Genomic DNA, 21,266 nt, shown 5'->3' on the forward strand with positions numbered 1-21,266 from the left:
AATCAATAATTATGACAAAGAGTTGAGAAAATAATTCTAAATTTGATGTAGAATTGATTACAGATTGAAGCACATTCACATTAATTATAAGAAAATGAGATTGATTTCGGCATTACACAGATCCACAGTCATGCTCGTGCTCATGCTCATGCCCATTCCCATTCTCACTCCGCAGTTTCTTCTTCTCAGCAGCAAACACGAAGTCCAAATTGTAGAGCACCGGCACCATTGTAACCGAGCACAGAAACACCAGCACCGGCCCGAATATCCACAGCAGAAGCGGCAGCGCCGCGTAGAACAATCTGTTCCCCACCGTGTTCAGCGTGAACCCCCGCTCCAGAAGCTCCGACACGTACTCCGCCGTCACCACGCCGTTCGACGTGTCCGGCGGGCAGTTTATCAGGAAATTCACCTGGTTCGTGAACCGGATCGACAGCGAGTGGCACACGAATGAGAAGAGGAAGACGAGGAGGAGAGTTACGTACTTCAGCGCCACCATGAACTCGCCGTGCGCGCCGTAGACGGCGTCGTTCAGTGGCTTCTTAATGCTGTACGTGCTGCTGATCACGGCGGCGAGGCCGGAGCAGAGAAGGATCGAGGTGGTTGCCATCAGTGTGGACCCCATGATCGTGTTACGCAGCGTTTGGACGGCCAGGATGTTTTTCTTTTCATTGTCCTGTCTCACAGTATAATTTGGAGAAATAATCAGATCAAATTCGCCAATTTTAATTCAATTCGAAATTAAATATGAACATAAAATTTTAAATATTAAAATTTTAATTTAATAAAATACAAACATGTTCGTCCTCAATTTTAATAGTCTTACACAAAGCCATATATATCTAAAGTCAATCATAGCCTATATTATTAATTGATCGAGCTTAATCAGACCCAAATTCAATAAAAAGAAAATTTATTACCGACACCACTAAAACGAAAATTTTCACTCAATAGTTTAGTGAAATCAAACTATTCACGTAGCAAGTGTGATTGATCACTTATTAAGAATCATATATACATCAATCATACTATAAATACATTACACTTATCATATAATTAATTAAAATTCGATCAAACCCGATTCAGATTAAAACTCCCCCTTCAAAAATACATGTAGCACTACTGTTTAAGGAAAAAGGGGGACAGGAATTTGCACGTGTATACACACGCACAACCCACTAGAGAAGATTCAAGTCTAATTGGTCCACCTTGAATCTTTCATTTAGCTTTACACTAAACAGATAGGATAATAGAGACATTTATGTAGTTGGTGGATGCCGACCCATCAACCTCTATTCATTGTCATCTTTATTCCATTCTTTTTATTTTTAAAAAAAATATTCATAAATAATAAATATTAACTAAATAGACAATTTAATTTATCCGTTAGAATTAAAATCGAAAGACATTACAAATATAAAGTTATAAATTCGAATTTTGAACTGTCCACGTATCATAATTTTTTAATTATTAATGAATAAATTGAGGGAGGTGTTATTTTCATGCGGGTTACGTAGCTTGCACTTGAGCAACTGTATACTAAGTGGGATTAAAAGCTATAAAAAGATATTGTATTTACCTTTTGGGGTACAGAAAATATAAAGGGAGAATTGAATTGGAATGTGGGAGTCGTTTGTTTTGGCTAACAAAAAGATTGGACACGTCAATTCCACTAAAAAAACAAAGACAACAATAATAGCTCTTGAGAATATTATTACAACGTTGTTTCAGTTTAAGTTCCCGATAGGCGCCAAACAGCACCTAATACCCGTATTGGAAATCAGACTCGTCTCCACTATCATACAGTACATACGTTTACAAAGTTTTGGGTAATACAATGTGGAATGAGAGTTTTTATTTTTCTTCTTTTGAGAAGATGATTTTTCATTGTATTTCAGAATCATGTTTGTGTGCTTTATTTTTCATTAATTACATGTATTTCTTTCCTTTTTCTTGAAACCATTTAAAATAAATGCAAAACGCGTCAACGTACTGTATTTTTCTTTTAAAAATTAATTAATAATCTCTATCACGTATGCCTTTTGAATTCCACCCCGACCTCCAATGACTCGATGAAAAATAATCACAAACTTCAAATGACTCGTACTTTAGTTACAATATAAAAAGATCGACGTAACAATTTATACTATACAAGAATAGAGTATAATGAAAAAATATACGAGTATGACGACTACACATACCTTCATCATAGCGGAGACCCAAAAACGACGGCCACGAGCGTTGGTTCCGATGATAGTAGTGAGGGGTTGGGTTCGAACCTTATGCCATAACCATACATGATATCCCATGCACATAAAAAACCCCAATGGCACAAGAATCACGTCTAGATAACATTTCCTCCACTCCATGATCGATGTGTGTGTGTTTTTGGTGCGTGTTCTTGGGGTGTGTGTGTGTTTTCATGCTAAGTTAGTGGGTGGAGTCATGTGTATTTATATAGGCATGCAAGAAAAATGAACGTAGACTTGTTTGAACGCAAAGTCCGAAATTCAAGCGAAGGAGGCGAAAAAAAGCAAATCCCCACTTTGGAAATAAACTACAGACGCTGGTCTAATCATGTGGGGGTTTCTGTTGGCTTCCTTCTTTCTTTGTGCCTTTAGGTATGAGTGCATCTACCTTTATCCCCTGTTTGGCAGCATTTGTTATGATTTTTAATTATGCTCAAATGTATTTATCATAATTTTTAGTTATGTATTTTAATGTTTTGACCTTGTCTGCTGAAACCAACAGTTAATATAAATTTTTATATCCAAAACCATCGAATCAAATTAATCATAAAGTAAGTATGGTACATTTATCATGTGATTGGTCATTTTTCCACGCTTAATTTCTATAATTAATAATAAATAGCCATAGCAAATAGTTATTGACCACGGCGCGCAACGGTTGTCGGCTGTAGTCTTGAATTTTTTTCATGGCTCGATAGATAATTTGATTTGTGCAAGGCAAATGTTTTGACCATGACTCTTAGCCGTGGCAAATAATTCTTCCATGATAGAAAAGCTAGTTTTTTACATCAGTTTTATTTAACCATAGTTAATAGTAGTCATTTACCATGATTTTTTAGTTATAGCCACTGATATTGTAACCAATAGTAACTTTTTTTTCTAGTAAACCACACCGCAAGTGTACTGTATTTTTCATATAATTTATTTAGGTTCGATCAAATCCTATTTGAATTAAATTTTTCAGTCTATATAGCTGTTGTGAAACTGTAGATATATGATTAGTATTTATTAATATTTTTTACTCTTAGCCCCGTGGTAATTAATTATATTTTATATAATTTGAGGTTAGGGAATATTAATTTATATATAGTTTGAGAAGAGAATAAATACGAATGGAATCGAGAAGAATAATTCTAAGTGGTAAATGACTAAAATAATGATGAATTTTGATGTGTATCTAAATTATGTTGTGGGGTGTTATGCAATAAACTTGTGGTATGGTTCATGGAAGTGCTAAAATAAGAATATTCGATTTATTATTCCAATAGAATTAGCATATATTTATGCATATGCATTTGTACATATATTCTTTTTTTATTCTCATTAATTTTGAAAAAAATAATTAAATTTTTATAAATGGTCAGTTTTACAAACATCGAATATGAATCGACATTACAGATCGATTTTTTTTTCTTTAGGAATTAGTATCACATCTCGTATCATATCATATGTACGTTTTACACATAAATATTCATGTTTACTCTAAATATATAGGGAAAAGTATTATTTTAGTCCGTTAAGTATGTCTAATTTTAATTTTAGTCCAATAATTATGTTCATTTTTGTTTAGGTCCATTAACTTACGAAATTGCTTACTTTTAGTCCTCTGACAGATTTTCGGACAATTTTACCCTTATGCAACTTTTGAAAGGCAGTTTTAATCCATATGCACTCATAAGGGTAAAATTGTCCGAAAATCTGTCAGAGAAGTAAAAATAAGCAATTTCATGAGTTACTGGATCTAAACAAAAATGAACATAGTTATCGGACTAAAATTAAAATTAGACATACTTAGCGAATTAAAATAATAATTTTTCCTAAATATACATATAAAAAAGAATTATACATGTGAATAAATATAAAATATAATAATATAAAAATATGGTAGAAAAGATAAAGAATGGTACATGATGTGGCATGGATGGAGATACACACCCCATTTGTGCAGCATCATGTGTGGCTAGATTCAAATCATCATGATTGTGTATGCAATTAGGAAAGTTCCAATTTAAGGAGGCATAATTCTCTCATGCTTTGCACTTTCTTTATTAATATCTCCTCCCATTAATTAGAGATTATTTATATTTAATTATATCAAACATATATCTATACTATTTACTAAAAAAAAAAGGGTAAATTACTATTTACTTGTTTTTATATTTTTGTATTGAATTTCTTTTTTCAACTTTAGGTTAAACAAGTGCAAAATTTTAAGTTAAGACGATAAGTTCACATTAAAAAAAACTGGGAAAAAAAAAAAAAGAATGTAGAGTATCTATCATGGTTGGTAAGTTGTGAGTTGTCTAATCATATTTTTTGATTAATTAGTTTTATTAATAATTTTTTTATTCGTTATACGTGTTTAATATAATTTATTTATCTTTTTTTATTTAATTAAATAAAGATAATAAAAATTTAAATTATGGGCAGGCACGCATCGATGTTTCAGTTGCTGGTGTATATTTAAGTAACAATAAAAATCAGTTTATGAATTTGAATTCTACTAATGAGTGGGGTTTTTTTGACGTATATAAATAGCTATTTTAGTAATACTTGTTTATAATTAGCTTTAATGTTGTATCTATCAATACTATTTATTAAAGTCGAGGCCCCTGCTATTATGGTTGGCCAAATGTGAGTTGCCTCTTAACTTAGAGGATGTTTCGCTAAATTTATAATCTCCAAAAAATATATTATAAGATGTTAGATAGTTTATAAGCTCAAATAAAGTATTTAATAATTTTTTTAAAAAGTTTATAAGATCTCAAAATAAAATATTTTGAATTTTATAAATACTTTAAAAAAAAAGTTAACGTTCATAACTTTTTTTATAAACTCTTATAAGTTATATAAAATTAATACGTTATAACACAATATCCTCATTCACACACTCTCCTCTCCCTCTCTCTCTCTCTCACACACACACACACATAATTTTCCTCTTTAGAATTTAAAAAAAAATTACTATTTATTTTTTTAACATTCGAGAAAGAGAAAATATTCAATTATTTATAATAAATTATTATAATTAAATGAAAATAAGATTGGTATTGATATCATAGTTACTGAAAAATATAAATTCAAGACATTATAAATTATATGACTAGAAATAATAATTGCATTAACAAAGAAAATATAAACTATCTACCTATATTGATGTTCTACTAGCATGAATGTACATATATATTATTTTTATTGAAAAAATTAGATAATGATTCGTCAATTTTTTTATTGTAAAAGATTATCTAAATTTTTATTTTGAATTAAACTAATGTGTATTATTTTTAAAAGTGTTTTAAATTTTTTTAAATATATCAATAAATAACAACTTATTTGATTCTAACAGTACTATACCCATTTTAATCATTTTACCAATAAAAAAATCTTATTATGCCACACACCCTAATATCGTGTAAGACGTTTTCACATCTTGTAAGCATTAATATCTTATTGTATCCAAACACTTTAAGAGCTTATTTTTAAAATAAGATCCAATATCGTATAAGCTCCTAAAATATCTTATAAGATATTTTGGGAGCTTATAAAATATTTAAAAAAAACTTAGCCAAACACCCTCTTACTTATTTCTTCCTCACGAATTGTCTTTTTTGTTATTTGTTTTCAGTAATAATTTTATATTCGTACACTTCTAAAGTTAATTAATTTATTTTATTAGTTATGAACAGTTGCGTACTTATTTTATGTTTCTTTTCTTCATTCGATCAAAATAAATATAATAAAATTTAAATTATACACACATATCTAGCGTATTTTGAATCGCTAGTTATTATAATTATTGATGACTGAAATGTATGGTGTAATATTATTATATATATATATAGTAAAACATTTATAAATTAATAATTTTGGGACCATAAAATTTTATTAATTTATAAAGATATTAATTTATCGATAAATTAATATTTTATTAATTAAAAAATAGGCTTTTTAAATTCAGCAAATTTAGTACATATGTATTGAAAATAAATGAATTCATATATGTTTTCATTGATTGTATTCATGCATCAATCAATTCTTTGTAACTAATTAAATATATTCATGTATAATATCAATTCATTGTATACAATTAACTATTATATTCATAAACGCATGTTTAATTCATTGAAATTACTTAAATATACATGTTTACATTAATGCATTGGACTTGAATAACTATTATAGCCAATAAAATAAATTCATGCATGATGAATGAAACATATAATATATAAATCTCAATATGAAAATAAAATAATTCATAACACCCGACCATGACTTCTCATCTAAAAGGCATCGCAAAATCATCCATGAATGATCAAATGCGTAAAGCATTACAGACTTCATATTTTAGCAAATTACCATAATATTTATAATTGTAATATTCATGAATTATTAATTTAGAGTTTTAATGGGACCTAATATTTATAAAGGAATTTTTCGAAAAATTATTATCTTATTATCTTATCGAATTTGATGATTTTTTACAAAGGCCCAAGTCGGGACCGGAAGATTTTATTATTTTAGAGAGTTTATTAATTTATAAAGATTTTACTGTATATATGATTAATTTGCTCAAAACATATATTACATTAATTTGTTGAAGAGTATATCCTAAATACATTTATTTTATTTTTGTTTGGTATTACATTTATCATATCATAAAGTGAATTGGAAAAGAGGTCTAAGAAAAGTAGTGAAGAAAAAGTTACTTTTAGTACAAAAAAAAATAAAATTAAAAGACCCAAAAAAAAAAAAAAAAAAAGCTTCTTTCAGTGTCCAAATTTTTAGCCATCAATTTATTACCAAAATAACTTTAAGAAAGCAATAGTCAAAGATAGAACTCAATGATTAAGGGATTGGACTACCCATTTAGTCTTTCACTATTAATGACGTCTTCCTTTTCTTTATTACAAAAAAAAAAAAAAGAAAAGACAAATAGCACAATAAAAAAAAAATTAAATTTGGCAAGAATGTTAGGAAATATTTTTTTTATAAATTCAAATGTGTATAGAAAAAAAAAATATATATATATATAAATAATTGCAGGACGCAAGATTTACGTGATTTATAAAATTGTGTTACGTTTATGTTTGCTTAAGATCGATTTAATAGAATAATTTAATGTGAATTATAATGGAAGACCATCAATTAACTACTTATATCATAAGGCACCCCTAAGGTATCATAAAATTTTTATGGGTAAATTATTTTTTTTTTTTTGCCATTAGAATTATACCCGTTTTTATGTTTCGAAAGTTAATATTTTGTGAAATTTGCACTTAATTATATATGACTGACTTTTGCTGATTTTTTTATAGGAAAAATATCACATGCTGTGCATATATGAAAAATATCACATCATATAATCCAAATATTATATATGCATTGTATGTGATTTTTTTTTGAAAAAAAAACTTGGTGGAGAAATAGTTATAAATGAAAAAGTGCAAAATTTCGTAAAAGTTGAGATGATAAGTTGATAAAAAAAAAAGATGCCAAAGTGTAAAAGCGGTCATAATTTGAATGACAAAATGAAATTAATTCAATTTTTATTTTACCCCTATTTTCTTAATCTGTGAGAACACTCTTTTGGTATCTCATGAATTTTTGTTTGCTATTACTCCTTTTTTTTTTATTATTATAAAAGATAGTTTTTAATAACTATTTCATCAAATATTTTAGCGTATTCTTCTATCTTTTTTCTTAATTTTCAATTTTCTCACCCTCACAACTTCATGTATTTTTTATTTATCGTGTATACTCATTTGGATGTACCACACATATTACCAGAACAGATTCTAAACTCCACCACAAGAACTCATACCACGCATCAAAAAGATTAACCCTTATGAGGATTTATTGATGATGGTAGTACTGTTTTTTCCCATATTGTCCTTTATGGTAAATTATATTGACATTCATCAATGTTAGGTTTAAACACACAAATACTTTTATAGGTACATCTCCTTAGGGGGGTACTATTGTAAACTTTTGACAGTGAATAGGAATGTTCTTGTAATTATAATTACAATCTCAAAAATAATTATAATTTTAATCACATTTCCGCTATCTTTTATTTTTTTTCGGTAAATGTAATTTTCATAAATAGAAAAAGATATAGTACAACAATCATGAATCAAGTAGTGTTTCCTTCGACAGGCCAAGGGATACGCCACAATTTATAAAGTGCATGTGTACTAACAGAGCTAGCTAAGATAATGCCAAGTACACGCTGTCTAACATCCTCCACAATTAAGCTAGCTACAATATTCGGGTTCCGCTCAGTATGCTCGAATCGCCTAAGATCTCTCTCTCCATATATGGTATATCTTTTATTTTTATGATGGCTAGGGTGAGTGGGTTTGGGGTGGAAGAGGAAGAAGAATGAGAATTCTTGATATTTTTGGTAGACAAATAATGGACATGGACATGAGTGAAATTCCGAGTCAACAATTAGAAGAGAAATTTTTGGAAAAATGTAGAAACCAAATTAAGAAGTGGCCAACACAGAATACCATGCAATTTCTCATGACTCATTACCCAACTCAAAACTCTCTTTTTTTAAAAAATAAAATAAAAAATAAAAAAAAACACGTCCTTGTCTCCCCTCTTTCTACATCAATTTAATTTACATCTTATTACTTATTAAAAAAATAAATATATAAAAACATTACCTAAGTATATATAATTTGTAAGGTTAATTACACTTATTTACAAATATACAAATCAAAATATAAAACGAGACATATTGATCAAGAAAAGTACGTAGTTAGTTAATTTATTTGAATTATTCTTATAAAAAAAAAATACGTGACGTATTGAACCTCTTTAAATCTTGCATTAATTTATGGTTTGCAAATGGTGACATACACGTGTGTTTAACTTATTTATTATTTATTAAAGCTAACCTTTCAAATGTATTTTTAATTTTATTCGACAATCTATCACATCATTATATTTTATTATATTATTAAAAAGTACAATTAAATTGTCATTGGCAATTTTCATTATGTGTTGAAAATAAACTACTAATAAAAAGAGAATAAAAAAATATACACGTATTCATGGAGACTTTTGCTCGTCACTTAATTGGTAAGGTTGACGTCTCGTAATACTAAAAAAATTGTGAGTTTGAATCACACAAATATAGGTGTATATATATGTCTACAGAAAATTTTACTGATCAAATCGGATTTGGTCGAACCAAACAAATTATATGCCAGGTATGACATACTTGACATGAGATTGTTCAATTTTTCTTAAACTGTATCACACGATCAGTGTATTACACTTGTCGTATAATTAGTTCCAGTATGGTCAAACCCGAATCGAATTAGAATCTTTCATATTATTTTTCTATCTAGTTTGAAGGTAATTATTAATTTAAATTATTTATTATTATTAGGGGGGGGGGGGCGGGGAGACTTTTGCTCAAGATTAACACCCCTTTAATTTTTCAGTTATAGAGTCTGATTGGAGATCCATTAACTATCACTTTTGTGTGTGTGTTTTTCCCAATGTTAACATTTTTATTTGAGCACTAGTTGTACTAAAAGTGAGTTGATTAGTTCATGTTGTCGTGGCCTTCCCTTTCCTTTTGTCTTGATTTAGTGTGGAAGTTATGGTCCTAATTATTTGATTGCCAGATTTTAATTCTATTACTTGAATTGAAATTTATTCATTGATGAATATGTAAGTTACATCCACATGGGTCGAATTATTAATTTTTTTTAAATACGGGCTTAAAATTGAGAGGAACGATCAGCATAGCAATTCTCTTTGCATGCAGTCACAACAGGAGTCTTGCGTTGTTGCGAAGAGCGCAGTTTACGTCATAGTTACTGTGTCGTGAGTCTATCATGAGTGTATGTTTAAGTTGATTCGACATGATACGTATCATACAAAAAAATACAGTTCCTTCCACTTGAATTAAATCGTGAATATTAAAAAATTATTGTTTAATTTAATTAACTAAGTAATTAATCACAGCAGCCGACGTAGAGCTAAAACACAAAAGACCTAGAATATATATACAACATAACGTTTTTTTATGGAGACTGCCAAAATCTTTGGGCTAGCGCTTTATATTGTAGATAGATAGACGATTAATGGAAACGTGATTTGCACGTGGAAATCCACTAATTGGCTCGTTTCAATTAGCGACTTTGAGCAAAAAGGAAAGTTCCACTATTAAGTGGAGGTACAAATACGTTGCAACCAGAAATTGCAATAAAGAAAAAATATTAACTTTAAGCAGTGAAGTTAGTCAAAAGTGGAACAAATACTAATGATTTTAAATCCCACCAAATATATGAATATTTATCTCTAATAAATGTAAAGAGTATTTTTCTTTCTAAATGTCAATTTATTGCAATTTAATTTATTAATCAAATCAATATTACTACAGATCGCCCAACTTGTGTCGGGTCGTTGAATCTGGTATTCTGAGATTGGGTCACTGAATCCCTTTTCGAGTTTCCAACGAGTGGATCGTGAGAATAGAATGCACGTTAGGCTTGTTGGATAACCCCAAGTTAAGGCCTTCCGATGCTTAAGTTAGAAAAGTGGGTTCGAAAGCGATCAGTGGAGAGGTAGTGAAATCAGAAAATGTGATAAATGCACTTCCATGAATATTCATAAATACAGGTATTTATAGCGTACGGTACTGCATGGTAAGGTGCCACGTGGCATCATCTGGGTGTCCTGGTGTCAGGTGATCCAATGGCTGTTAAAACAGACGAGTCCGTAGGTTCGAGTCAGGCGAATCGGGCCGGGCCGCCTTCATGCACGGATCTTATACTTTACTGTAAATTTCTTTAAGAAATAGGAGCAATTTGGTCTTTTAAAAATTACCCGCATCAAATATATTTATCAATTTTTTATATATAATAATAATAATAATAATGATATCCTTTTAGGTTTAGATCCTTAATTACTCCAAATCGAGGTACATCCAAAACAAGCGACGCCATTGATCGACGTATATATTTTAAATTTCTCAAAATAAAACTAATAAAAGTTATATTATTATTTTATTTGTAAAAAGGAAAATATGAAGCAGTTAAATGGGTCGGCCCAACTAGGCCCATTAAAGATTAAAATGTTTGGGCTTCAGTTTGAAGTTGGGCCATCTAGATTCATAAATTAAACCCAAAATGAGTGGATTAGAGGTCCAATTAATCTGATCAATTAATATATAATTACAGCAGGATTGTAAATGTTTCAAGTCAAATCGGACACATCATTGTCCAAATTTATTTAAATTATTATCTAATGTGACAAATTAAATTTGAATTTGATTCGAGTATTAATCTACTCAATTCAAATAAATTTTAGTTGGAACAAACATAAATTGAGATGAAGTATTTTACTATTTTTAAGTATATATTTTATTATTTATTATAATAAAATCGAGTTCAAGTCGAGCTCGAAAACTTATATCACAAAATTTTTTGTTTGAATTTTATTTATTAATTTTAAGAAATTGAATTTAAATGAATTTTTATCGAGTGATTTCAATAAGATATCGATTAATTTTGATATATTTTTCAGCGTTAAATCGCATCCATGGCCCTTGTTTCCTTAATAACGAAATTGCCACCGGGTTCTGGACGTTTTTAAGACAGCAGAAGCGAGTAATGAAACAGTGAAACAAAAATGGGCAGCTGCGCCGTCTTACTAGCCGTCATTTTAGCAACTGATCTGTCTCTTTTCGTCTTTTCGTCCCGATTAATCCCGCGCTCACCCGACCCGCCCCCATGCAGGAACACAGACCCGAGACCCCGCCGCTCCGACCAAATGACTGTAGTTATTAGTGGCTACTCGGAGCACCGGATTCCGCTGCTCCACTCGATTGCCGCCGCCTACTCCGCCGCGCCATCTGTCGCCGCCGTCGTCCTCCTCTGGTGCAACCCCTCAACTTCTTCCCATACGCTCTCGCAGCTCACGCAGAACCTCTCCGCTGCCGTCCTCCGGACGCCCTCCTCCAGTCTCAACTATAGATTCTACCCCTGGGAAATCATCAAAACTAAAGCCGTACTCATCTGCGACGACGACATAGAAGCCGACCCGAGTTCCGTCTCCTTCGCCTTCACCGTCTGGAAGTCCGATCCGGATCGGGCAATCGGGTTTTTCGCCAGGTCGCACGCGTACGATGTCGCATCGAGGACCTGGATCTACGCCATGGAGAAGGAAAAATACTCCATAATACTGACCAAATTCATGATCTTAAACATCAAGTACCTTGAGAAATATTCGTGCGATGAAGAATACGGGGAGGCTAGACGGATAGTGGAGGATATGAATAATTGCGAAGACATTTTGATGAATTTTGTGGTGGCGGAGGAAGCCCAGAAAGGGCCGGTGATGGTAGGGGTGAAGGGCGGCGGTTTAAGGGACTATGGGGATGCAAGGAACGACGGCGTCTCGGAGGGAGTGAAGGAGGTGGGTCTGAGCAGTAGAGGAAGGGAGCACAGGAAGAGGAGAGGAGGGTGTATAAGGGAATTCCATAGGGTTTTGGGGAGGATGCCATTGAAGTATAGTTACGGGAAAATGGTGGATGATGTAGGGGAACAGGGATTGTGTGAGAAGAATGGGAAGCTGGTGCTCTGTGATCAACAGGATTTCAGGTGAAAGATTCAAGCTTTCATCCTTTTCTTTTTCCTGCTGTAGTTTGGATCACAAATGTGACTATAGTGTAAATTATTTTTAATAAAATTCATTTTTATGCTTGGTTATTATCCTGCAAGATACAGCTGTTGTAATAATAATGATTTCAAATACGTTTTTGGTAAATATTTTATATAAAAAAAGTAAAAAAGCATAATTTTGTTGTTTTTTTATAGGAAAAACTTGGTTTATGTTCTGCCTGTATTGGCAGAATACATACATTTTTCAATCTTTATTGTGACTAGTTCTATTAAATCAGAAGAAAAAACCTACGGGAATTATTTGTTTATTTATTTTAATCTCAAATAACTTTATCCTAAGTTTTTGCATTTCCCATAATCATAATGTAATAAGTTAATTGTACAAACAAAACGGAAAAGTTCAAGAGCAAAAGATTATTAGTCATGACAGTGGTAGTGGAGCGGAGCTGAATATAAATTGGTGGGCTGTGGCTATTTTTCCTATATTAAAAGAATTGAACATTTTCAAGTTGTTCTGTCCGAAGGAAAGAGAAGAAAAATTGCATATATTGGCTTCTTCAGTTCTAATTCTATTTTTTAGATAAATCCTTGGCTTTCTGTTTTACAACCTTACTATTAAGGATATGTGTCTTGCCACAACTGTAGGCAACAATAACCAAGGAAAAACACTCCCAACAAAAGTTGGGGGAAGTCAAATAACACCCGCCAAAGATGGACCTCCCCTTACACATCTGAGTGGAAAAAAACAAGGGAGGAGAGAGAGAGAGATTTTTGAGTGTGTGTCTGTGTGAGTGAGAGGCAGAGAGGTTTCTGAATTGTTGGAAAATTTTCTTTCATGTCTGAATCAAGAAGGAATCCAAATATTGTTTGTGAAACATCTGGAAGTTCTTGTGTCGAGAACATTTGATTTTGGAACTTCTAGATTATCAAGAAAGGAACAAGTTCCGAACAGATCACATATTTCATGCAAGACAGAGAGTATATCAATTCGGTTATTATTCAGTTTTTGATTTAAGAAGAGAAATAAAGGTCAGCAATTTGAGAAGAAATGTGGCCTCCACAGCCGAATTCTGGGGAGAGGATGCCTCCAATGACTAGGTTGGTCGCCGTGGCAATAGACAAGGATAAGGGCAGCCAAGTAGCTCTCAAGTGGGCCGTCGAAAATCTTCTTGGCAAAGGCCAGACTGTCATTCTAGTTCATGTCAAACTCAGACATTCTATGACAGGATTAACCACATCGCCGTCTTTGCCTGGCTCCTGTAATCATGTAGCCCTGTTTTATGTGTTTTTATGCATGCTTTGGTATGTGTTATGTGTGTTTGCATGGAGGTTTGGATTGCTTACGTTGAAATAAATGATTTCATTCCGAGTTTCTGTTCTGTATTTCTCATTATTTGCTATACAATTTTTCCTTTCCGAATTATGCCGACACCAATGTTCTTGCTATTTCAAACTGGTTTTGGTTTGTCGAATGAAGCATTTGCAGTGGTCTTTCTCCACCTTTCTTCTCTTCATTTGCTCAAGCTAACAATTCCTGTAATTGCCATAGCGCTGAACATGTGGATTCTGTTCCTTTCTTTCGCACAGGGCCTAGCAATAACTCTGATATCACCGACGAAATTGGAGATGATGCACAATTAAAGGAGCTGTTCCTTCCTTTCCGTGTCTATTGCACACGCAAAGACGTGGGTATTCAAGATTCCATCACATTCAAATTTATACTGTACATGAGAAAATTCTGTTCTCAGTGTGGAATGAATATGAAAAAGCGGCAACATGGAAAAGCAGTTCTCTGGTAGTGCTTATTCTTATAACGTGCTAATTTGCTTGTTTTCCATTTGTCAGATACAATGTTATGATGTGGTGCTGGATGACACGGATGTAGCGAGATCTCTTATTGAGTTCGTTAAGCAATCTGCGATTGATATGTTGGTTGTCGGGGCTACAGCTAAAGGCAGCATCTTCAGGTACACGTTCCTCTATTGAAGTTTGCAATAATATTCAACTAATTAATTCTCTTTCTATACTTCCAGATTGATATTTTCCAGCTAAGTTTTTCTTCAAATTGTAACATGAAATATTAGCTAGTTCAGAAATTATTGGTCCAAGTTAACTGCAAAGTCTAAATCGAGCAGCCCTTTAAACGAGCAGATTTAAAATGAAAGACATTGCTGGAACTGTACTAAAAGGTGTGCCAGATTTTTGTACTGTATATGTCATCCATAAAGGAAAGATCTCATCCACAAAGGCAGCCTGCCGCCCAGCCCCATCCATCCTCAGCCCGCTTCGCAACCAGATAATGCTTCAAGCCAATAGCAAATATAATGGAATGGACCAATCAATGGGCTCCAGTGCCAATTCTAGAAGTTAGTCATTATTCTGAAGTACGATTCTAAGTTGTTTTTCTTCTGCTCCTCCAATCATGAGCTCTCGGATGCTTTCTTTGCAGGTTCCGTTACAGGCCACTCAAGGCCCGGATCTGAGCCATCTCCGCGTGCAAGGCAAAATGACTCAAATTTCATCAAGTATGTCATATTAGGTTTCTGATAGCATCAGTGATATTCACTAAGATCCAAGTGTATTTGGGGTCACAGATAGAAGATAATTCTAACGTTGATGTTTACCATTAGATTGACACTTAAATCCTCTATCTTTTACACTGCAAACAGGTCTCCGTTCACTCACCGGAGGGCTCCTAATGGAAAAGCATATGAACTCTCTACACCGGAGACTGACATATCATTTGTCAGTTCCGGGAGGAGGAGTGTTGATGTATATCCGACATATAGTGAGAGCTTTGAAGGAAGTCTCACCCCTCCTCGGCTTTCTGGATTCTCCGATGTGGATTCTCAAGGATATGACTCTTGGACCACTGGACGTAGATCCCTGGACATATTACCACTAGACCTTGCTGCTTCACCCGAGCCTGATAAAGCATTCAGTGGACAAACAATGGTAAGGGTTGCTGTCTTTCTAAGTATGAGCTTTACATTCAGCTTTTACTTTTTTCACTTATATGAATGCCATAGTAAGTTGTAAATTGCGAACCCTTGTACAAGCATGTACGATATTAGCATGGATTATGATGTAAACAATGTTTTTGCTGTCTTAAGTTTATCCAAAACACAAATAATAAAGAAAACTACCAGAAGTTTAAATGTCACGTTGCTGCTATGCACATGCACCATAGACAATCCTCACAGTGAAATAATTGGTTCATATATCAAAGTTGATTCTCTGAAATACAGGACGAAGTAGAAGCAGAAATGAGAAGGTTGAAGCAGGAACTCAAGCAAACAATGGATATGTACAGTACAGCATGCAAGGAAGCACTCTCAGCTCGAGAGAAGGCATGAGAACTTTCTTTTGCTCTGTACTAACTTTCCTATCCCTATTCTAATATTATGGTACTGTAGGCAAAGGAGCTCCAGCGTTGGAAAATGGAAGAACAAAAGAGACTAGAAGAGGCTCGACTAGCAGAAGAAGCAGCACTGGCTCTTGCGGAAAAAGAAAAGGCCAAGTCTAGAGCAGCCCTTGAGCATGCTGAAGCAGCTCAAAGAATAGCAGAACTGGAAGCGCAAAAGAGAATCAATGCGGAAATGAAGGCCCTAAAAGAGGCAGAAGAGAAGACTCGGGTGCTCAGCTCTCTGTCTCAGCCAGATTGCAGGTACAGGAAGTACACAATCGAGGAGATTGAAGTTGCTACCGAATATTTTGCACAATCTAGAAAGATAGGAGAAGGGGGTTATGGGCCGGTATACAAGTGTTATTTGGACCATACACCAGTCGCAGTGAAGGTCCTCCGTCCTGATGCTACTCATGGTAGATCACAGTTTCAACAAGAGGTATGTAAGAGGAATAACCTCTCTTTTTCATGCGATCAAACATGGTTTTTCATAAGTTAGCCAGAAAAAACAAGTGATAAATACGGTGCAGTAGTGAAGTTTAGATATCAAGTGGCGGGTAAAATTTTCTCACATCTTATTTTGACGATGGTGCTTTGCTGGCGTGGCCTAGCATTCTAGACTTCTAGGATCCATTTTCATGCAACTATTCCCATCTATTCTGTTATTTGACCCTATAAAAAATATTTCATCATATCATGACAGGTAGAAATTTTAAGTTGCATACGGCACCCAAACATGGTCCTGCTTCTAGGTGCCTGTCCTGAGTATGGTTGCTTAGTTTATGAGTATATGTCGAATGGAAGCTTAGAGGACTGTCTAGTCCAGCGTGGTAAGACTCCACCGTTATCCTGGCAACATAGGTTTCGGATTGCAGCTGAAATCGGAACCGGCCTACTTTTCCTCCACCAGACAAAACCAGAGCCACTGGTACATCGTGATTTGAAGCCCGCTAATATTCTGCTCGACCGCAACTATGTCAGTAAGATTAGTGATGTTGGCTTGGCTAGGCTCGTCCCTCCATCCGTGGCTGACAATGTTACTCAATATCGGATGACATCCACAGCTGGAACTTTCTGCTACATTGATCCAGAATATCAGCAAACTGGTATGCTGGGTGTAAAATCTGATATATACTCCCTAGGGATCATATTCTTACAGATTCTAACGGGCAAGCCACCAATGGGTCTGACTCATCACGTTGAGAGAGCTATTGAACGAGGGGCTTTTCGTGAGATGTTGGATCCATCTGTTCCTGATTGGCCTCTTGAAGAAGCCTTAGAGTTTGCCAAATTAGCACTCAAGTGTTCTGAACTCAGAAGGAAAGACAGGCCCGATCTTGGTAAAGTCGTGCTTCCATATTTGAACAAACTGAGAGAGCAAGCGGAAGAATCTTTATATAATTCTTCACAAAGCTGCACACCTCTCTCACCCTGCTATAGTCAAGTTTCCATGTCTAAAGTAAGTCAATGCCTATGATCTGTGATCTTTACATTGTTCTTAAAACTTAACATAAATAAAGGGAATAATTCACATTTACGAGAAGTGGGCATACTATTCTGAAAAACTTGTAAACCATCTCGGCAAATTCATGCATGAAATACATAAATTATTACAAACTTTTGCAGGACGATATGAGTTATCCGCCATCTACACAATCAAGCATTGGGGGCTGATAGAAGGTAGCAAGTACCGGTTGACTGAAAACATAGTATTAGCTGTACACAAAGACGGAAGCGACAATTTTTGACTGTTAATAGTAAGCTGAATGCTGCTCTGTTTACCTAGCCAAGTACTTTGATCTAAACATTTAAGGTTCACTAGGCAAAATTGTGCATGTTTTCTGATGGTTACTGATTTCTTAAGCCACTATAGACAGTCTGAAGACTCTAAACAGTATGAAGAGGATTTATGAATTTTCGTTTCTCCTATTTCACCTCCCAGTTCTATTATTTATATGTTGTCCTGGAAAAGATCATGGTACAGTTGAATAATTTTTTGGTACTGTAAAAACTATTTCCTGTATTTCACAAAACAAATGATTTTGCTTCACTGGGTCATGGATACAGTCTGTGTCATTGTTCAGAACAATAAACAAACGAATAGTATAATCAAAATGATGGATAAGCAAAACACCAACTGCATATCTACCTTTCTACTACTACCGCAGAAACCATGTAAACAACTGTAAAATGGTTGCCACGAGCTTCTAGCTTCTCAAGCTAGAAAACGAGAGGTCATCATCCATCATTGCTCTGGAAGAATACACGTCTCCTTCACTTGCACAAGAGTAATAATCATCATCGTCGTCCCTTTCTTTCAACTCCACAATTCTCTCGACTGCCTCCCTCAAATCCCACCTCATGTCCACATTCCACTCGCAGCAGCACATCCCGATTTTCAGAAGCCTAAACATCTGCCCTTCAGCATGCCTTGCTGAATTCATGTCCTTATCAAACACCTCACCGGTCCACTCTTCCTTCACAACAGAGTTAACCCATGTAGCCAAATCTGCACTGGGGCCTTTGCCTTGTTTGAGGTAGTTAGCTGGGAACCGGCCTGTCAGTAACTCAAGTATGAGAATCCCGAGGCTCCAGACGTCTGTCTTCCTCGTTACACGGTCCTTTTGAGTGGACTCGGGCGACTTGTAGGCTACCATGAATTGCTGAGCATGATCCTTGTTCATGACTGGTACTAATCCATAATCAGATAGGAGAGGTTCATATTTGCTGTCTAAGAGAATGTTTGATGACTTCAGGTGGCCATGAGGGAGAGTTACTGTGGGCAGTTCCTTGTATAGATAGGCTAATCCTCTTGCAACACCTTTGATTATTCTTAAGCGGGTAGGCCAGTCAAGAACAGGTTCGTTCGGACATCTTCTAGCTGCACAGGACAATTCAAATGTGTTGAGATCACCAAAATGAGGAAAGACAAACATTCTTACATTCTCTTCTGGCAACTTGAAAATGGAGCTTAGGTAAATTAAAGAAAGCTCCTTAATGTTGCAAATTTACACTGACACCCCATGCAGCAGATGTAAAACATGGACCGTTACACGGTATCAGCATTATTTTTCAAAACTGAGGCGCTCTTCTGTAATATCCCAAATGTCGAAAGGGCTTTATATAATTATCTTTTTAAAGGGAATAGAAGAATATATGAAAAGATTTAACTTACCATGGAGCTTATTTGCCAAGCTGCCATTTTCAACATATTGAGTGATCAAAAGCTTTTCTTCCTTCCTGTAATAGAAAGCCACAAGAGGCAGCAAATTGGGGTGAGACAACCTCCCCAGCCTCCTCATGTACTCATAGAAATCTTTTTTACCAACATTGTTCATTTGCCTGAATCTCCTCACAACATAGGCTTGTCCACTGAAGACCACTGCCTTGTAAGAAGAGCCAAAGCTCCCACTCCCCAAAACCTCAGCAGATGCTCCAAGAAGCTCTTCCAACTCAAATCTCTCCCACTCATTCCTCACAAAGTACAGCTTTCTTCCATGTTCAGTCTCCTTGTCCTTTTTGCTCTTCTTGTAAGCCGGACCTTCCATGCGGAAACTGTCGACTGATTTTTCGTATTGTAGTGGTTTTGCTCGCCTACGGCAGAGGAGGTGGAGTATCATAAAGGCTGCTAATACAACTCCCACGACGACGGCTACAATGAAGGCTATTTTCGGGATGGATTTCCTCGGTTTGCATGGCTCTAAAGGCTTACCACATAGGTTAATATTTCCTGATAAAAAAAGTAAAGAAGAATAAACTTTTACATGTGTAAGGGCAAGAAATCAAGTACTTTTCAAAATGTTAACCTAACATAGTAATGTAAGTTGTCTAAAATATTCTGTACAGATATTGGTATATTTTAAAACAAGTGATATCCGAAGATCAAGGGAAAAGCACTAAAAATATATTACTTGTACAAGTTAAATAATATACATGAGGTGAAGGGTATTTATATATTGTTGTTCAGCAACTGTTTGACTTTGCATTAAATTGGAAGGACGTGCCTACGAGTTGCATATCTCTCCCGAGAACTTACTTTGAAGCAATTTTTGGAAATCAGAACCCAAATATTTCATAGGACTTATGAAATCACTCAAGAACTTCTTGATCAAGATTCCGAGTTCAATCAAATTTCTTAAAACTGAAAACTGAAAACTTAAGACCAAGAAAGGAAAACAGGAAAATATATAGATAACTGTAACACTTTACCTAAGAATGAGCTTGCATTCAGGTGGCTAAGTGCAGCAGGTACGGCACCCTCAAGCTTATTGTAAGAGAAATTCACTCTCAAACTTTTCTGCCAAAAATCCGGTATCCTCCCTCCAAACTGATTATCCTGCAGCTGCAAATCCACCAACCTCGGCAATTCCAGCAACGAAACAGGAATTTTCCCTGTAAACTTATTGTTGCCTAGTGCCACTTTCTTGATGGCCTTCATCCCTGAAAATGCACCATCAGGAATTTCACCACTGAAGCCGTTGTTCGCCAAATACAAACTTCTCAGCTTCCCAAGCTTGTTCATATCACTTGGAAATGGCCCTGAAAAGTTGTTATTCATCACACTTAAGCTGAACAATGGCAAGTCTAAAAGAGACTCGACGTCTATCTTGCCCCCTAGGCCCATCCCCTCTAGCCTTAGGCCTATAAATGAACTGTTCCAGCACAAGCAGCCGGTCCAGTTAGGCTTGTTCCATGAGCACAACTTGTCAACAACTGGCTCTTTCCAATCATCTAGCATGGTTGCATTAATCAGAGATTGTTTGAACTTGAGAAGGGAGTTGGCATAGGCCGTGTCGTCTGATGATGCTGATACGAGGCATGCTGACAAGAGACAGAGGATGAGAAGCCAAGAGTATTGAGTGCTAGTAGCCATGATCATCACTGTATGATGCTTATTTTTGTGAAGTTTGAGGTTTGGTGTGTTGCATGAGTGTTTTGGAAGAGTGGAGGTGATGTAGAAACAGG

At 34.6% G+C, this 21,266-nt stretch overlaps 4 protein-coding genes across 6 annotated transcripts; 2 read left to right on the top strand and 2 right to left on the bottom strand.

Annotated features, from left to right (window-relative positions):
• Positions 1-22: 22 nt before the first annotated feature.
• On the bottom strand, positions 23-2,579 carry LOC105164948 (uncharacterized). The gene is made up of 2 exons (XM_011083797.3): positions 2,202-2,579; positions 23-676 (listed from the first exon to the last, which is right to left on the bottom strand). The coding sequence occupies exons 1-2, from the start codon at positions 2,367-2,369 to the stop codon at positions 113-115; spliced, it is 732 nt and encodes a 243-aa protein (XP_011082099.1). The 5' UTR covers positions 2,370-2,579; the 3' UTR covers positions 23-112.
• A 9,299-nt stretch (positions 2,580-11,878) lies between these two features.
• Positions 11,879-14,780, top strand: LOC105164946 (Nucleotide-diphospho-sugar transferases superfamily protein). Its single transcript, XM_020694524.2, has 3 exons — positions 11,879-12,874; positions 14,483-14,580; positions 14,741-14,780. The coding sequence occupies exons 1-2, from the start codon at positions 11,904-11,906 to the stop codon at positions 14,487-14,489; spliced, it is 978 nt and encodes a 325-aa protein (XP_020550183.1). The 5' UTR covers positions 11,879-11,903; the 3' UTR covers positions 14,490-14,580; positions 14,741-14,780.
• Positions 12,734-18,230, top strand: LOC105164947 (U-box domain-containing protein 34). 3 transcript variants are annotated; one of them, XM_088881122.1, is made up of 10 exons: positions 12,734-12,874; positions 14,483-14,580; positions 14,741-14,862; positions 15,047-15,261; positions 15,345-15,420; positions 15,565-15,850; positions 16,144-16,245; positions 16,312-16,740; positions 17,005-17,760; positions 17,928-18,230. In XM_088881122.1, exons 1-10 carry the CDS (start codon positions 12,838-12,840, stop codon positions 17,973-17,975), a joined length of 2,169 nt encoding a protein of 722 aa, XP_088737248.1. In that variant the 5' UTR covers positions 12,734-12,837; the 3' UTR covers positions 17,976-18,230. The 3 variants fall into 3 exon arrangements, with proteins under 3 accessions (XP_088737248.1, XP_011082095.1, XP_011082098.1); XM_011083793.3 differs by lacking the exon at positions 12,734-12,874 and adding an exon at positions 13,277-14,154; XM_011083796.3 differs by lacking the exons at positions 12,734-12,874; positions 14,483-14,580 and having other exon boundaries at positions 15,031-15,261.
• A 133-nt stretch (positions 18,231-18,363) lies between these two features.
• On the bottom strand, positions 18,364-21,266 carry LOC105165091 (putative LRR receptor-like serine/threonine-protein kinase At4g31250). The gene is made up of 3 exons (XM_020694228.2): positions 20,511-21,266; positions 19,473-20,031; positions 18,364-19,178 (listed from the first exon to the last, which is right to left on the bottom strand). Exons 1-3 carry the CDS (start codon positions 21,178-21,180, stop codon positions 18,509-18,511), a joined length of 1,899 nt encoding a protein of 632 aa, XP_020549887.2. The 5' UTR covers positions 21,181-21,266; the 3' UTR covers positions 18,364-18,508.

Source organism: Sesamum indicum, linkage group LG6 (assembly GCF_026168435.1).
Source record: "Sesamum indicum cultivar Baizhima isolate 11 linkage group LG6, ASM2616843v1, whole genome shotgun sequence".
Classification (NCBI taxonomy): Eukaryota; Viridiplantae; Streptophyta; class Magnoliopsida; order Lamiales; family Pedaliaceae; genus Sesamum; species Sesamum indicum.

Excerpts from the sequence above, each read along its gene's own strand:
- LOC105164948 (XM_011083797.3), bottom strand. The coding sequence starts at position 2,369 with ATGGAGTGGAGGAAATGTTATCTAGACGTGATTCTTGTGCCATTGGGG. Across the intron at positions 677-2,201 it reads GGGTCTCCGCTATGATGAAG|GACAATGAAAAGAAAAACAT; the intron begins GTATGTGTAGTC and ends ACTGTGAGACAG.
- LOC105164946 (XM_020694524.2), top strand. The coding sequence starts at position 11,904 with ATGGGCAGCTGCGCCGTCTTACTAGCCGTCATTTTAGCAACTGATCTG.
- LOC105164947 (XM_011083793.3), top strand. The coding sequence starts at position 13,944 with ATGTGGCCTCCACAGCCGAATTCTGGGGAGAGGATGCCTCCAATGACT. Across the intron at positions 14,863-15,046 it reads GCTAAAGGCAGCATCTTCAG|ATTTAAAATGAAAGACATTG; the intron begins GTACACGTTCCT and ends TTAAACGAGCAG. Across the intron at positions 15,262-15,344 it reads CTCCAGTGCCAATTCTAGAA|GTTCCGTTACAGGCCACTCA; the intron begins GTTAGTCATTAT and ends CTTTCTTTGCAG.
- LOC105165091 (XM_020694228.2), bottom strand. The coding sequence starts at position 21,180 with ATGATCATGGCTACTAGCACTCAATACTCTTGGCTTCTCATCCTCTGT. Across the intron at positions 20,032-20,510 it reads GAATGCAAGCTCATTCTTAG|GAAATATTAACCTATGTGGT; the intron begins GTAAAGTGTTAC and ends TTTTTTTATCAG. Across the intron at positions 19,179-19,472 it reads GCAAATAAGCTCCATGGTAA|AAGATGTCCGAACGAACCTG; the intron begins GTTAAATCTTTT and ends CTGTGCAGCTAG.